This window comes from Rhopalosiphum padi, chromosome 4, assembly GCF_020882245.1.
Source record: "Rhopalosiphum padi isolate XX-2018 chromosome 4, ASM2088224v1, whole genome shotgun sequence".
Taxonomy (NCBI): domain Eukaryota; kingdom Metazoa; phylum Arthropoda; class Insecta; order Hemiptera; family Aphididae; genus Rhopalosiphum; species Rhopalosiphum padi.
The window spans coordinates 22713970-22732330 of NC_083600.1; the positions used below are offsets into that span (position 1 = coordinate 22713970).

An 18361-nucleotide genomic window follows, 5' to 3' on the forward strand; every position below is an offset into this window, starting at 1 on the left:
CAATCATTGATTATTTTATAAATTACTGTTCATACTGTGATTCTGTGAAAACCTGGTTATGTATCTTAATTATTTCATAATTACTCAACTGATATACAAAATCATCATATTCCTAGCGCTGAGTCTCAAATAAGTATCAGTGCAAGATGGTAATAGTGAGACAATATTGTGATACAGCTAAAATGTTGTGATGAGTAGATATCTATAATAGTGAGTACTGAGAAAGTGTTTTATATTTATATACACTACAGGTAATTATATAATTCAGATAACAATTTATATAAATTTACGAATAACAGTAGTATATCTGGATTTTTTAATTAAAATGACGAGTATCACTAATATAACATATATATATACATATAATATAACATATATATATACATATAATATAGCCATATTATATATAAATTAAAATATAATTAATGTTATAGAAAAAAAATAACATTAATGATATAAGTATTTTTATACTCAATTACAAAATAATTTGTGTATAATACATGCTAAAGGGCGCTATCATATTCCTTCAAAGCCTAAACACTCCATTGTATAAGCCACTAAGTTAAAAACACATAAAACTAATTTAACAAATACATTAACATTTAACAGTGAATTACTTCTCGATGACGGCATACACTCGACACTTACTATATAGTAAGAGCGGTTACCTACTTACTCCCTTTTATTCAATTTTCATTGTTTATTTTCTATATTTATGTTCCTTATAAATGAATTATCTCACTTATTCGTACACTTAATAGAACGATAGTTGGCAAACTATCAACTAACTTAATAATGTTCAGATTACGCTCATTTATCAACAAATTTTAGTAACCTACTAAAATTGATTTTAACAGAATAACTAAAACCGCCAAATAGGTAAAAGGATGACAAGTGTCAATCATATAAATATTGCAGCTAAGTCTTAAATTATACGTCGGTCGCCATTCACATACATAGCTTATTATTGTTATAATTTATACGTATAAAGACATAAAGTGATAAAACGTATATTAAAATTAAGGTTTTATTCTTTAAATAAGTCAAAATTAAGAAAAATAAAATGACAGTGTTAAGAAGATGCAATACACCTATTTTAACGGTAGGTATTAAAAATCGTTAGTAGGTACTCTGCAGCTGTAGATCGCGTTTACTATATTATTGGCACGAATAAAATGTTTATAGAATATAAAACAAGACAATAGTAATATTAACTCTATGTCTGAGAGTGAATTTTTTTTTGGATACGCATACTTAAACAAAATTTAGGGCCTAAACCTTTAAAAGAAAAATCTCAAGCTTTAAATCACCGATGCAATATGCACCTCCGCGCTAACTCCGGCACTGGATACATAGCGCGACAGTAATACGAGAGTATGCTTTTTATTGAAAGCCTGTAGACGGGTGATGCAGCTGCAGTAGCCTGCTGCCTGCAGCAGTAATGCGGTAAACAGATATTTTTAATTTATCCCTCGGAATACGCGATCACACTCAGAGAAGAAGGACTTTCTCGCACGATATAGTAAGACGGACGACAAATAAAGGTCGCTCCGTCGTAGCCATGGTGATCCGGTGACCGTATATGTATGTATATAATATTATGTCTATACGCACGACTATATGGTTATCTCAATCTCGTACACACACACACACACACACATACGGGCGCAGGCTTATATATCGCACTTTTTTTTTCTTTTTTTTCACACAATGTTACAGTCACGGGGTATTCTTTATCCAATTTCGACGTTCTCTCTATATTTTCCATCGTCGTGAGAGAAGATGACCCGTCACGTCTGACGCCCGAGCCGCAGCCGGAATACCAAAAGCTGTACTGCCACCGCCGCTGCTACTACGCAAAACTTGTTATCGCGCCCAGCCTTTCTCTCGCTCTAGACACACACACGTGAGTCTGAGTTCATCTGATATACATCACGTGCCATGATACGCAACACAACAATCCCCAGGCCCCCGGTATAACCTATTGTATCCGTTCTTGTTCGATTTAATGATGATCACCAAATCCATTCGCGAGATGAAAATATACACCAGGGGGTGTGCAAAAAAAACAAACTCTGTTTATGTATTTTTTTTAGACTTTTTGATTCCAGTAATAATCACTTATGATGAACCTTGAATTAAATTTCAAACCTTCTAGACCAAGCGGAAATTTTTTATCGGTAATTATAGAAAAAAAAACTTTAAAAAAGTCCCATAAATGCCTATAAATAGCTCAAAAAGAACAAAAATATTTTGCAAATTATACCGTGTGTAGACAATTATATTATAGGTAAACAGATGGTGAAGATTTCTAGCATATAGTGAGTTACAGAAATACAAAAAAAATCATATGATGAGAAATGGTTATTTTACTCGTGAACATCTTATTTTGTCAAGATTAAAACTTCATACTCTCATAAAAAAGAACCACAGAATAGATTAAATGGTAGAACAGTAATAACTAATAACGACTTATAAGGAGCCTTGTATTACATTTTCAAATCTTACATATGAAAATAAAGATATAAATCAACATGTATATTAATTATTTACTAATTTATCAATAATTTACTCGTTATAAAGGTTTAAATAATATAAAAGTAATAAGAACATCATAATATTATATTTTCTATTCAACCATCATTTTAAAATAGGTAAAATAAGTACTTTTGTTTTGTTTATAATAAAATCAATCATGAGTTAACGATTTTCACGTATTCGTGTATTTACTTATATGTTATATGTAATAAAAAGTTAGTGTTTAATACTGTTTATGTATACATACAAATAAGTATATAGGGTATAGGGTGCAATGGCGTGAAACACCGCTACAGTACCTATTTATATTTTATTATCATAATATCCCAGGCACTTGTGTCATCTTACATTTATTTTATATTATCACAGAATCCCTCCATTTAAGTATAACTATTTTTGATTACTTACAACAAACTTTAATCCTTCGGCCTGCTACTTATTATACGGGTGCCGAACTAGTCTCTTGCTCCTAGGTACCTAAAATATATTATATTAATATTTTACTTCAATAAACGTTAAAATGTACTCGGTATAAGTGTATTACAAATTACAATAAATGTCTTCTAATATTATTAACATCAAAGTCCTTTCTTTAAATATTAGTCTATCACTGACATCACACTATACCAGAGATAGACAACGTTTACATAATTGACTACCAACTACCGCGTTACACCAAGGTCCAAAATTATGATAGATAAAGTCGTAAAGATAATCACTGATATAAATGATGATCGCAAAAATCTGATAAATACATACGCGGGAAAGGTTTATTTACAATGACAAGGTAAGGTACAGACATAGAACATTATGTGATATCATAACATTCATAACCTTATGTTATATATAGTATTAATACTTGACTGGTCTGATCGAATAGTATATATTTTAGATTTATTAAATTTATTAATTTTATGTTTCAATTTACAAATTCACAAATTTATCTACACTAATGAATTGTGTACCTAACAAATAAAAATATAATTTTGTTAATTTTACAAAATTACGAGACTAGTCACGCGCTCTATGAGACTAATAAAGAGCCCAAAACATGGGTTTTCATAATATAATCCATATAATATTATACTGTAATCAACCGTAATATTTTTTTAAATATAATCAGGATTTAGATTTTAAGAAAAATATTACAATGTTTTTATAATTGATATAAATTATATTGTGTATAAATCTTATAATTATGCAATCTTTATAAAGTATAGGCAGAAAAAGACTTAACTTCAAGAAGAGTCGGCCAGCAACCTTTGTTTGCACCGGCTTCTTTTATTAGTTACGTTTTCCTCGTCAGTCTAACCTTCTAATATGAATGTTACCATAGCCATTAATCATTGATTTAATCTAACATAAATAGTAGTAAAAATATATGTTACACTATACATATATACGCAGTTTGTCGTATAGGTAATCAAATTAATCAAAATTATTTATTGATCAAATTTGGGGATAATTCATGATATTATTGATATTGATTCATATTGACGTATTTTACTATTTGTACTACGATTTCTAAGTCATCTATATAATTAAGATACAGATACATACTCCTTATTCAATAGTTATCAAAGAAAAATTATTATACTATTATACAGAGTTAGGTTTGAGAGGCGCGTCGCTACGTTAGATAATCATCAGAGTGCAATATTTTGAAACTTTAATTCTATTTAATTTTGATTTTTCGTAATGCAATCAACAAATTTAAATGTTATTTTCATATAAATAAATAAATGTCCTGTATATTTAACTATTTATTAACTTAAGTAGTTTTGACAAGTGAACTTTCGATTTTCCCGTCTTTTTTACAACAAAAGACCACGGAACTACAATAGAAAGTAAATTCATATAGTATATTTTTGTATTTAAACATTCTTATTTTTAAAACGGTTACCTACATTAAATTTAAGTACAAACAATTTGCAGATAACTGTAAATATAAGACCCAGAGATTGTCACTTGACACACATTGAACCTGACACGGGCGCGAATAATACTTAATAGTTCGGCTTTCCGCGTGTCCTAATGTAATCCTAATAGCTGACAGATTATTACTTTGCTCTTGTTAGTGATAAAATATCATAATATACATATAATAGTCGGCTAATAATTTGTATAAAAAACACAAAGTCTTGACTAATATTTGGAAAGTTGAACGACATCTGCAGAACCCATTTTTTTAAATGCTGGTTAATTGTGTAATAGATTTTCCATACTTGACTTTTATCACCTACGGTAATATTACATTTCCAATTTTATAATTACTGCAGTTCGAGTCTGCCGCAGGTAATGGCTCCATAGATATTATTATTATAGTCGTCAGTCTTGCCTTGTTTTCCGTAGTTCCCGCGCATGAAACATTTGGCAATTTAATTATGCATAATGTGAATAATATCCGCGGTTTCTAAGGGGTACATAATAATTTATTAGTAATTCGCACACGAACGTCGGGCATAGAAACTTACGTAAGCAAAGGATAGCAAATAATGTTTGCACGCAATTATGTGTTGTTTGGGTGCGGGGCGTGTGGGCCCTATACGTTAAACTTCTACTTTATAGAGAGCAATAACGTTGGTAGGTAGAGGTATACTGAAATCAGACAACGAGGTTAATTAAACACTGCCGTTCGGACGTTAAAACAAACATTAAAACGTAGGTACTTAATATATATTATAATGCCAGGTAGGTATATAAAATGGGGTGATAACTGATAAGTGAGCATGTACTAGTGTTACAGTAAGTATACTATACCTGCTAAAAGTATAGTGACTATATGTATATGTATTTCGATATGTTTTAATAATTGCTGCAAGAACAGTTGATGGGACACATTATATGTATTTAACAACCTTTGCAGTGGCAGTCAAATACACGTTTTAAGAATTTAAGAAGAAAAAAAAATTAATTATAAAATTAGGTGGTAGTTGGCAGAACCGTAGAACGTAGTAGCCCAAAACGGCCAAAACTCAAATAACAAAACATAAATATTGAATACAAACCAAATGTATAAAAATAAAAAATTATAAGAGATTAGTAAGGGATAGTACATAAATGTATTTTAACTGCATACAAAATTAATAAACTTAGCGTGTAGGTACTATAATCAAAAATATAAAATAGAGACGCCCACGGGTAAATTCGTTTTAAAAAGCAAAAAAAAATGAACATAGGTAAAGAATATTAATAAAGCATAACAATTAAATATTAATTATTTATATAAACTAATACGGTAAGTATCAGAAACTAAGAAAATGTATGATTTAATGTTAACACGTTCAGCTCCAATGACGACCCGTAGTCATATAGAACAATTGTACTCTTTAAAACATTTTTGTTTCAATGATTTTAGCGAAGCGATTAATATATTAATTGCATAATGATATGTTTTTTATTTATATCTGACGACACTTTTTATAGTAATAAAATCTTAGATTTTCCGTTTTAAACTGTGTGGTTGTGATAACAAGCTAGCTTGTACTTTTGGGGTCCAAAGTAAAAAAATTTCAGTACTTTCTAAAATAATTGGAAATTACAAAAATAGAACAAAACATTAATTTTATAAAAAATATTGTTTAGTAACCTTTGTTACCAAAAAGTTAGTTCACTTCGCTCAGATTGTATACTATGATGGTTTATAATCACGGACTAAGATATACCTAGCTACCTAGGTATACCAACTATTAAGCAACTTTAATGGTATCCCATCACTAATGTTCTAATCAAGGACTGGAACCTTGGTGATTTTTTCGGTTACCCTATAATAGTCTTTAAATAGTAATATTAAAATATGTTTGATTACCTAATAATAATAATAATAACTGTATGTTCATTGTTAATTCTTATTTTATAATTGGTAATTTGTGTTATAATTTAAACTCAGTGACACAATCTAAAAACCTATAGGTACTCTATATAGGTACAAGATACTCCAATGATAATTTTTAAATATTATTAATTATAAATAAAAATAATAATAACATATATATGCACTATGCTTGTATTTAATTTTTATTAGCAATTACAGATACAAATAAAAAAAAGATTTATTATAAAATTAATTTTAAAAATCTTTGTCTAAAATATATTGGTTTGAATTAAGTTCCGGCGATATTCAAAATCCTAAAATATTTAAATAAGGGTTTTGGAAAGGTTCTGTAAAAACCATATATATGTAAAAAACCAGTTTTTTTCAGTATGATTCCAGTTTCTTATACTAATATTTATATTTGCATTTTACAATACAATTTTAAATATAGAATGTTATTGTTCTACTTAGGGCTTCAATCCGGTTAAAACCGTTTTTGTTATTAACCGGTTTTATTGGAAAATTTATACAAACAAAAACAAAAACGGAACCACTATTAGTTATTTTATAAAACGAAAACGAAATAACTAACCAGAAATATATTTCGTTCTTTTTTCGAAATTTTAATTTTGAATAATAATATTATAATTTAATTTTTCACATTTTGTTAAGTTGGTTAGTGTATTTCTATTGTTTGTTACATGAAAAATAATAGTGGTATGCAATCAATAATAAATTAAGATTATAATATTATATTACTAATTACTATAGATTGTTCATGATCACGATTAATGACAACCAGTAACCAAATTGTTATAATACCGCCTTTTATGGTGTTGTCAATGGTATTATCAAATGCTTGTTCAACATTTTGACTTTACCTCGTTTTTTTCTGTTTTGTCTTACTCTATAATAAATATTCCAGTTATGTTATTCATATGAGTGTTGTATACTGTCAATGGTTAGGTTTATTTTGAATTTGCACCGAACAATTTTAAGATTAACCCTATGTTTAATATTTTGTTCTCTTCATTATTATTAATTATGGTCGGCATGAAAAAATGTATTTTTAAAGAACAAAATTAACCGATTTATTAATTTTAAAACCCGGTTTTAAAAAACTATAAAATATGAGATCAATATTAACCAGTTTTTAAATACGAAAAAATAGTATACGAACTAGAACCATTAACCACAAAAAATCATTACCTACGGTTTAAAGCCCTAGTCTACTATAAATTTGCTGTATTTTATTACTTTTCAAATTATAATAATAAAAGTTTAACTAAGATTTATTTGTAATGATTGACAAAACCTTTATTTAAATTAATATCATCTTTCTTAACATAAAAATAATAAAATTAAAACAATAAAACATTATTTAAACGGTTCAAATATAATATAAATTAAAATAGTAGTCACAAAACTTGTATAAAACACAAAGGTGTGTTATAAAATAAAATTACAAAATAACAATCTTTAAACATAATTTTTATACAATTTGATTATTTGATTAAAATATATATCAATCAACAAAAACTGTTTGGTTTCAATCACATTTATGTTGGACCTTGTTTATACATTAAAATGTACCTGAATAAAACAAAAATTAAATAAAAATGTATCTCAAAAGCTTAAGATGTAAATGTACAATTTAAAAATATAGATATAGATTTATAGTATAACTTAGTATTAGAGAAATATTTATAGATAAGTAAGGAAGGTGTTAGATAGGTTTGTTTTTAGTATTTTTATAAAGAAAATTTTACTATCATATATTTAAAAAACTAGATAGATTATGGCATTTAATTAAAAACAAATACCAATAAACAAATGCGTAGGCAATAATTAATTATCAAGTATGCTTAGGAGAAGGTAAAGCATGAAGCAATACAATTTTCATAAATCTTACTTATTCAAATATTCTTACAGGACCTTAATGCCTGAATTATTTTTTCCAGGAACTAATCTGTTTACATCATTCCTTGACATAAAAGGTTTCTGATAACCCTAATCATAAACATAATATTTAACTATTAATTAAAATACAATTTTTAGTTGGTTGAAACAAATTATTAACATTCAAAGTAAATGATCATCAGTATATCAATGATAGTAAACAGTATTTTATAATACACACAAGTTAATAATTTGTTAATCGCATTGATTTTTTCATACACTTATAAAATTATTGTAGATTGTTAACTCATCTTTAAACAATTTTAAAACATATTTAATAAAACTAATATTAATTTTAGTTAATATTGTATACAATTTAGTATTTCTACAAAATATAATCATTGGGTATTACTGAAACTAGATTAACATGACATGATAGTATTTGTTTTAATTTTACCTTGCATTCTAAACATTCTACTGTGTCTGGTTCTTGAGAACAAGAGAATTCTGAAATATGTCCACATTTCATTATTATAGGAATCAAATGTGTACATGAACCACAATTTACACCACATGGTTTTTTGCATAAATGCCTAAATAAACAATTTAAGTTGGGTTTTTTACATATTTGGTTGCAATTAAATTGTTCAAAGCAATTTTTCTCGAGTGTATGCCCACAACTTAATGTTTTTTTTACCTAGAACATAAACAATTATCAAAAATTAAGATAATTTATAAATAGCTAAATGGACTTTGAATAAAAAGAATAAACCTTCATATTGCATTTCATATTTTCTATATCACAGCACTTTCCTTGAACAATATGGCCACAATCACTAATTTGATTAATCAACACTTGGCATGAACAGTCTTCATAACACATTTTAAGACATTTATGATCTCTAGAGCATTTCCTAAACATAACATGTTTGGTAAGTCAAGCTCTGAGAGTTATTCCCCTTTCAGTTAGGCGTGATAATTTTGGTATCACTTTTATTCAGTGCCTGATCGAAGGTCAAGTTGATGCCCCAAGGCTTATTGGAAAACTTAGTTTTCGTATTCCTAGTAACACTAAACTTCAGTGTAATTTTTATGTACCCACCAATAAATCTAACTTCTCCAGGAATGCTCTACTTTTAAAGATGATGCATAATGCAAATAATCATATAGATTATAGACTATTAAAACCATACTTAGAACAAAGGCTTACATTAAAAAAAAAAAAAATCTTGTTTCATATAATTTACACCATGTTTGTTTTATTTTTTATTTTTTTTCCTCTCTCTAATTTTAAAGTTAGTATAAGTTATGCATCTTATATACTGTTATATGTTTTTATCTGTTATCTATGTATTTCATGTCTGTTAATTTTATAAAAGCTGTCTGGTGTTGATTATAATAAATATAAATAACATAAAAGAATGCTATTTAAGTATATTTATTACCCATTAATTAAAAATTCTTACCTATTACAGACATTTGAACACTTAACCATTAAATGGTCCCTATCTTCAACATGACATAATTTCTTACATAAATGGCCACAAGAAAGTTTAACATTACATTTTAATTGACATGCAGTAAACCTTTGAAAATCTAAATGATTTGATACACTTCCTAAACATTTGTTATGAATTTGACACTTCAACAATAACGTTGGGCCTATAAAATAAACAAAAAAATAATCACCTATTTATTAGATTAATACATAGTAAAAAAACTGTACCTTTTGGTAAAAATAACCATGTATTCAATACACGTTGAATTTTAGATAGATTAAATGTATAATTTATTTTTATTTAACAACTGTCTTATAAGATTAGTTTAATTTATTGAGTTAAATAATTTAATGGCAATATATAAATACAAATAAATTCTTACCTAATGCATTCATATTACTTAAGTATTTTTTAACACTACTCCACAATTTACTGGCTTTAGCAAGTAATTTCAAATCACCAGCAATATAAAAACCCAATCTAGCTCTAGATAAGGCAACACATACTCTATTGTTGGTCTTCAAAAATCCAATACTGTAATTATTATTACTACGCACCAATGACAATAAAACAATTTCATTTTCTTCGCCTTGATAACCATCCACTGAAGAAACTCTAATGTCTGCCAAATGTTCAAAAGGTGGTGATTTAATCAACTAAAACAATACAATATTATTAAAAATGGAAAACATAATGACATATGTATGCTTTATTTTACATTAGAAATGTATACAACTTGAGCATTATACATTGCCATAATAGTAATATCTTCTGGATAATATCCTTGCTTTAATAGATAATTTGCCAATGCAACCAAATACTTTGCTTCAGTACTATTAACGAAACTGGATAACTCATAATTCTAATAAAATCAACATATTAAATAATTATTTTAATAATAAAAATTAAGTTTGAAAATTCTACTTTTTCTTCATGAACATTGTGAGTCATGCAAAATACATTCATGCCAACTCCTTTAACATTTGGTCGTTCCATAACAGATGTATGATTTCTTAAATGTGGATAAATAACTGGTGCAACTAAACCTGCAATTTCTGGTCGCATGCGATGTTGTTCTGCTAATACATATGATGGAATTTTATTATTTACCATACGTTCAAACAATGAAATGTCAAGTCGATATTTTTTTCCTATGATATGATTAGCTGTTTGAGGACGCAGTTGTTTATGATCACCTAATAAAATACAAAATTTATAATATTTTATGAAACTTCAACATTCAATCATCTTCTTACAATACAAGCAAACTTAGAAACTTCACTAATTTAATTCACACAATTGTTATTATATTATAGTCCAGGGGTGTCCAAACCGTCATAGACTTTGCGACTCGCAACTTATCGTAATATTTTTACAAAAATAATGTTTTAATATGATATTATCTATATTTATATTTATGTATGACCCTTTTTTTTTATATTTATTAATATATTTGGTGGCTCGCGAGTTTCTTTTCGTTGGCTACCCCTGTATGTTATAGTCTATAGAATTAATATAAATCATAAATGTTATAACTAAAAATATACAAAATATATTCTATGTTTATAGCATAAATTGAATGCCTTACCAATGAGAATAAGATGTTCACAATATTCTGACAATGATGCCACAATGTGAGGTTCTAAAACCTCTGCTGCTTCTTCAATTATAACTAATAAATATATATGTAATTATGAAAGAAATATTTTTATATAATTATTATAATATCAACATAAATTATATTTACCAATTGGACATTTAAGATTTTTAAGCAAATATCTATTTTTAGCAGCAGCAGTTGTTGTCATACCAATCACATACTTATTTTGAACTGGTTTCAAATATCCAATTGACTTAAACTTGTTCATATCTCGTCTACATTGACGAGTAGTACTTTTTATATTTTCAATATTATTATACTCTTTTGTTATATATAAACGAATCCAATTATAATACAATAACCATCGATCTCTTTTTTGTAATAAGTCACGGTTATTCTGATTTTTAAATTTTTCAGAAGATCCAGATTTATACAATTTTAAATGTTTGGCTATGTAATCTTCTATGGTTCTCATTATTTTTAATGCATTTTCTAAATCTTTTTTTTTAGAATCATCATCTTTTAGATTACGACTTGTATTATTTAGTTGACATTGAATTTGGGTACAATACAGTTTTATACTCTTCAAAGTTATGCAATATACTTTTTTATTAGTTTTATTTTTATCTAGTTTTGAGAATCGAGTAGCAAGTAGCTCATCTTTTTTTAAAAAATGTATAGGATTTATACCATTCACGGATGAAATGCCATGTAATAACCATGCAAGTAAATCATATGAATCTTGAAACCATGTATTAAAACCATTTTCGTTAAGCACTTGCATAAGTAAAGACAAATCAACTACACCTTCATTGCGATCAACTTCTTTAATATTAAGCAGATGCTGATTTTCGTTTTGTATTGAAGCTTTTATGTCTCGTCTGGCGTCTACATATATGTCGGCACATTCATCCTTGCGAGCAACACTCATTGTTGGAATATAGTTCACTAAAATATCACTTTTAGTACCACGCCCAAATCTTGAAATATTTCTTGTTATTTTCCATATACCCTCAAGAAATTGATCTAAGGCATGATTTGTCATACATACAACCATAATAGGATGATTGAGTTTATTTGTATCATACATATTTTCAATAATAACCTTTACAATTTCTAATCCAATGTAAGTCTTACCAGTGCCGGGTGGTCCTTGAATCATAGTAAATTCTTTAGTTAAGGCCCCTTTAAATGCTTCATATTGATTGATATCCATGTTAAGTATTTCAGCTGACGGCCATTGGTCATTTTGAAGAATATCAAATGTAATCCCATTAATAGTATAAACAGAATTTCCTGTTAAATAACTAGGATATGAAATTTCTTTAATACCATGAATAATATAATTCTTCATTGGAAAATTTGTTTCACACAAGTCTTGAAATACTCCCAAAACATATCTATAAGGTTCATAAAAAACATCTGGCTCTAGTAAATCGATTGAGCTCCATTTATTTACTTCTTCAAAATCAACAACATCGACACCAACTATCCCTTTATTTAACTTAAACGTATCAGTTACAATTCCTAAACTGAATGTATTAAATAAATCTTTTGAAAGCAACAACAAAGCACCATTTTTAAATCGTTTACTATCTTCATAGTTAAAATCCTTAGCTTTATTAGGTGTATCAAATTGCAAATACATTGCTACAGATGAAGTTCTTTTCTTTTCAATTTTAACATTACTATAGTACCATAATCTGTCCATTCCTCGTTCGAGTACACTTTTATTAGCATTTATAGTTTTTAAAGTATCTCTAATAACTGAAACAAAATCTTCTCGCATAAGACGGAAAAAGTTATTTAAGTATTCATCACAATTTTTATATGGACGATCAACATAATTTGCATATAATATTGGTGGTCCATTGGTTATATCTTCTAATGTGGGATAAAGTGGAATACGTCTATAGTCGTCAAAACAACTTACAGATGTCACCATTGATGATTTTGACAAATCATTTTCTAACCATTTATACTTAAGTGTATAGTCTTCTTTTTTTTTTTTCGTCATAATGAATGGTAATAACCTGAATAAGATAAAATGTAATTTTATATTTCATATTGTAAATAAAACTCAAACAAATAATATTATATAAATTATATAAATTTATTTTAAATCTGACATCTTATAATCACTATTTAATAGTTTGATACATTGACCCCTTTTAACAGACTCAATTAGGACACTATTGGAACATTTAATAACAACAATTAGTTATTAATCTTATTTAAATATTATTAAATTAATAACAGTTGATAAAATATTTAAAAATATTAATTAATTATTTACCAAGTATTAGTGTTAGTATATATTTAATAAAAATACTTTGCAATTATACATAAAAATTTTACTTTAGGTCTCATTAGTCACTGATGGCATTTTCAAGAATCCTCACAGAAAACTAACAGAAAAACAAAAACTCAACTATTACCTACTTAAATCAAACTATTAATTAATAACTTTATAAAATTCTCTTTTTGATTTATAATATATATAAATAACACTACAATAAAACTTGTAGTTAAAATTAATGTTAACATAAATGTTATACATTTATCAGTTCATGACATATTATTATAGGTCAATAAAAACAATAAATTATATTATTTTTTGATGATTATGTAATTTTATTGAATCAAGTAAAAATTATTATAAGAATTAAAATTAATATTTACTCTGAAAAATGTTAAATTTGTTAATAATAAAAAAATATGTAAAGATAAGTCGAGAATATATCAAGGATACAACTAATTGTTCATACTGTTATCTTTTAAAAACTAAAATGTTAACTGAGTGTATATTTTAGTATCTATACACTTAAGAGGTTCATTATTATTTATTAGCCATTTTTATTAAATCATGTTATTTTATATCAATATTTATTAACCCTACCTCTAACCAAATACAAGTGTTTTCGGGTTAGGTAGATAAATCAAAAATTATTTAAAATAATATAAGTTATAACTATTATAAAAGATTAATTTTATTACATCAATAGTTCAATAGTTAATAAATATAAATAGTATTAAGAGAATTCTGTACACACATGCATTGTTTACGTATTACCATTGATTAAAAATAATGTCTATTAACTAATAACACATCTGAAATTGTACAGAAGATTATACAGAAGTATAACAGTGCTGTCCAAAAAGTGAGCTAACGAAAAACTGCCCAGTGAGCAATCTATAATATTTAAAATCAAATAAATCAATGGTATTACAAACACATTATAAAGCAAATTGTATGTTCTGAAATTGTAAATTCATTTAATTCTGTTATGTTCAATATTAGAGTGAACTGACAAATATAAAATTATTATATAGTCAATATCAAAGGGATTTTTTTATAAATTTCTCTTTAAATAGCAGTTATGGGCAATTTTAAATTTTAAATTTCAAAATAATCTTAACTTAATTTAAAATAAAAAAACAACAAAACCTCCGATTATTCACTACATAATATTTTCAATTTAGTTGTTTATTCAGAATATTAATAAGACAAAGACAATTCATGAAAGATGTAAAGTTTTTTTAAACTTTAAAAGGATACTACTTAAAATTAAAAAAAATTGACATACCCTAATTATTTTTCTTAAATAAAAAATTAATTCATAACAAAATTTCAACAATAAAAATATTGAAAAATGTATTTGAAGCACAGTAAATCAATTTATTTGGCTAATTTAATATTATTAATTTCTAAAATGTATACAAAATTAACAAAATATAGTAATTGTACTAATATATTATTTACTAAGCTTCCAAATACTTATAAGTTATAAATAATATTATATTAAATCACTCGATGATAAACATTTAACACAACTATTAATTAAAAATAGTTAATTTAATAATGAATTTTCAAATAAGCAAAATTTGAATATGAAACTATTATTATATAGATAATTATTTATTATTTAAATTGAATAATACCAAGCCAAAAAGATTACCTATATTGTAATAATGCATGGTATAACAAATTAAATTATAGTTAGGAATACAAATATTGTATTTTTAAAATTTAAATCTACTAGCAGATGAGTGAATAATAGTAGTGACCATCTGAGTAACCAAAATTCAAATTTTAAAGTTTCAATTAGAATTGAAAATTCATTAACATTATTCATTAAAGGTTAAAAGGTTTTTAAATAATAGATTGTTTACCTTAGTAATTAAAAAGTATTATTCTTCCGCTACAAAATCACAAAATATTCAGTTGGGATACGGATAACAGTCATACGATTATTCAAAATTCCAATAAACGCTTAGATAGGTACAAAAAAATCAACATTATTATTTATTATGCAAAACAATTCTCGTCATTGGCCAGTGTGTATATGTACTCGTGTATTTATTTTGTAATTTTATATTGGTTATTAAAAACAATAAAAACAGTGACACTAAAAAGAAAGGCAGAACACAATAAAGCAGTTGGAAACCCACTTGGATTATTGTGATTAAATTATAATCTAAACACATCCACAATGATATATGATTTAATAACAACTATAAGAATAAATAATCCTGGATAATTGGTATTTTAGTTTATTTTTATATTATTATATAGTATAACGTATTATAACAATAATTTATGTGGTTTTGAAAAGATAATAATAAAACGTTAACATGATAAAGTACAATCAGACTGTAGATGGTGGTGGGGGAGCAGTGGATATCAGCTGTTTGATAACTAATAATAGTAATAATTAATAACCGTCAAGTACGATCTATAATAATGCTAATAACATGACAAAATTAGGGCCCTATAAAGATCTCTACAGTGCCTTAGACAAAATAAATTTATTTTCATAATAAGTAGTAACAATTAACAATTAACAAATGACATTCTCAATTACTAAAATATAGTGTATAGGTGCAAATATATCAACTTATAACAGAAAAGATAAATACTTAAATCCAGTAAATCCTATTTCGTAGTTTTTATTTTATGTCTATCGTAGTTTTAGTAAGAAATTCTTCTTCGCCTACCACCCATAGATAATACCTATTTATAGTAGTATAGTACCTAGTACCTACCAAGGCATATATTGATATATATATATAATATATATATATCCACCTTGGTACCTACATTCATTATCTTTGCCATCACCATAAATGCCATCAATGCCGTGTTCAGTTGTTCATATTTATTTAAAATATTTCTGACCATTTGAATAATAACTACAATTTAAGATATTTGTTTTAAATCGTGATAATTACGAAATAGGCTGCGATTTAATTATGTAACAGTTAAATTATAAACTCACATAGAAGAATATAAATTAAATAATGATATAATGGATAACCTTGAAACTTCGATACTCTCTTTAATATAATATTATGGTCATATATAATTATTATAATATTACTATTTATCACAAATTAAATACAATTTTAATCTATCAGAATAACCAGCATTCATGTTTTTCTTATGTAAAACCTATTTTATAATTTATTTAAACTAATTTGGGAAACTATTTAAAATTTTTAAAAAATACTAGACAATTTTCTGAATTTAACAAATATATTTTGTACCTGGTGAGTGTAGGTATATTAACTTATAAAAAAAAAATAAAAACATTCTTGATTCAAATGTTTGTATGTTCGACCACCAGTTTTTCTCCGACATTTACCCATCCGTACACAATTAAAAATATAATTACTAATTAGTTTTATAGTCAGTGTTTAGACTAAATTTTATTAAGGTTAGTCACATTTAAATGTACGTAATGGACTTGTTTAAATTTATCCTAGATATAACTTGGTCAACGGTTGAACAACAGTGGCCCAAGTTGGACTAAATAAGTTAAACGTAATTAATGTTTTACCAACAATTGTTGATCTAATATTCTTATCAAATTCACACAATTTAAAAATACGACAAATAAGTAACTGAATAAAGGTAAGCCATAAGGTACCTATCGTAACATCTAGATCAAGTAAAACAAGGACAAACTAAAAAAAATCTAAGGAAAACTCATTTATAATTTTTTTAAATGTTAAAGTATATATACTTTATGTTTTATAAATATTGTACAACAGTCAAAAATATTATAAAAAAAACTATATATTGTATGTATAAAATTAGTAAAATTTTGGTTTTAAATAAGTATATATTAAAAATTATAAAAAAATTTTAATTTCAAGACATTTTAAAAACCTGAAATAGGTTATTCAAAATCGCATTCGTATCCATAGAAGAATTTAAATATTTTTAAGTTTAAGAGAACACCATACCCTCATATGTTGACTCAGTCTTATACATACAACATGGGCATTTTTCTTTCAGTAGAACCCACAATATGTTGTTACTGTATGTTAGCTTTAATATAAGAGCAAATTTATCTATAGTTAAAGTTAAAGGTTAGAACATAATCAATGATGTAGAGTTTTTTTAATATTTTAATTTTTAAGCTATAAATATGAGCATTTTTAAGTTGTAATATTTTGTCTTACTGCAGCTACTTTAAACAAAAAGTAAAGCGATTAAACAAGAAACGTGGGATCTTCGTTGGTAATAGCGTCTCATCAGCTCATTTGTTATGTAATTATATTTTTAATTGGGGAACACGAAAGCATTGCAAGGACATATGAATGTACAGGGTAGAACATTGTGAAAGTTTAAAGTTTAAAACTTTAAGTGTTAAATATAGTAGTCACTCTTATTATTATTGGTTAACTATCATCTTATAAAGTTATAACTTATAACTTTATGTCTTTATATAGCTTATATAGTAAGTTATATTACTCTGTATAACAGAGTCTATATCTAATAATCTAATAATTGTTATTAATTATAAAAAAAAAAAAGTTATAACTTGACGTTTTCATGACGTTGAATTAATTTAATTACATTCGATTCTTTTTCATTAACTCTTCCACTTTAAAATATTATACCCATTTGATTATAACGTCTAACCTGATCATAACTATAGCTATTAGAATATACGTGTTTTGCAAGATTCGAAAACAAATTAAAATGGGTGGTAAAATAATTCA

The 18361-nt window shown here is 26.1% G+C and overlaps 1 protein-coding gene across 3 annotated transcripts; it reads right to left on the reverse strand.

Moving 5' to 3' along the window:
* Positions 1-7643: 7643 nt before the first annotated feature.
* On the reverse strand, positions 7644-15951 carry LOC132930149 (NFX1-type zinc finger-containing protein 1-like). 3 transcript variants are annotated; one of them, XM_060995849.1, is made up of 12 exons: positions 15703-15951; positions 15524-15623; positions 11498-13383; positions 11339-11422; positions 10675-10946; positions 10469-10612; positions 10133-10406; positions 9718-9913; positions 9024-9165; positions 8709-8948; positions 8265-8362; positions 7644-7945 (listed from the first exon to the last, which is right to left on the reverse strand). In XM_060995849.1, exons 3-11 carry the CDS (start codon positions 13365-13367, stop codon positions 8279-8281), a joined length of 3306 nt encoding a protein of 1101 aa, XP_060851832.1. In that variant the 5' UTR covers positions 13368-13383; positions 15524-15623; positions 15703-15951; the 3' UTR covers positions 7644-7945; positions 8265-8278. The 3 variants fall into 3 exon arrangements, with proteins under 3 accessions (XP_060851832.1, XP_060851833.1, XP_060851831.1); XM_060995850.1 differs by lacking the exon at positions 15524-15623; XM_060995848.1 differs by having other exon boundaries at positions 15524-15951.
* Positions 15952-18361: the final 2410 nt, after the last annotated feature.

Excerpts from the sequence above, each read along its gene's own strand:
- LOC132930149 (XM_060995850.1), bottom strand. The coding sequence starts at position 13,367 with ATGACGAAAAAAAAAAAAGAAGACTATACACTTAAGTATAAATGGTTA. Across the intron at positions 9,914-10,132 it reads AAGTAATATGAATGCATTAG|GCCCAACGTTATTGTTGAAG; the intron begins GTAAGAATTTAT and ends TTTATTTTATAG. Across the intron at positions 8,363-8,708 it reads TAGAATGTTTAGAATGCAAG|GGTTATCAGAAACCTTTTAT; the intron begins GTAAAATTAAAA and ends GTTTATGATTAG.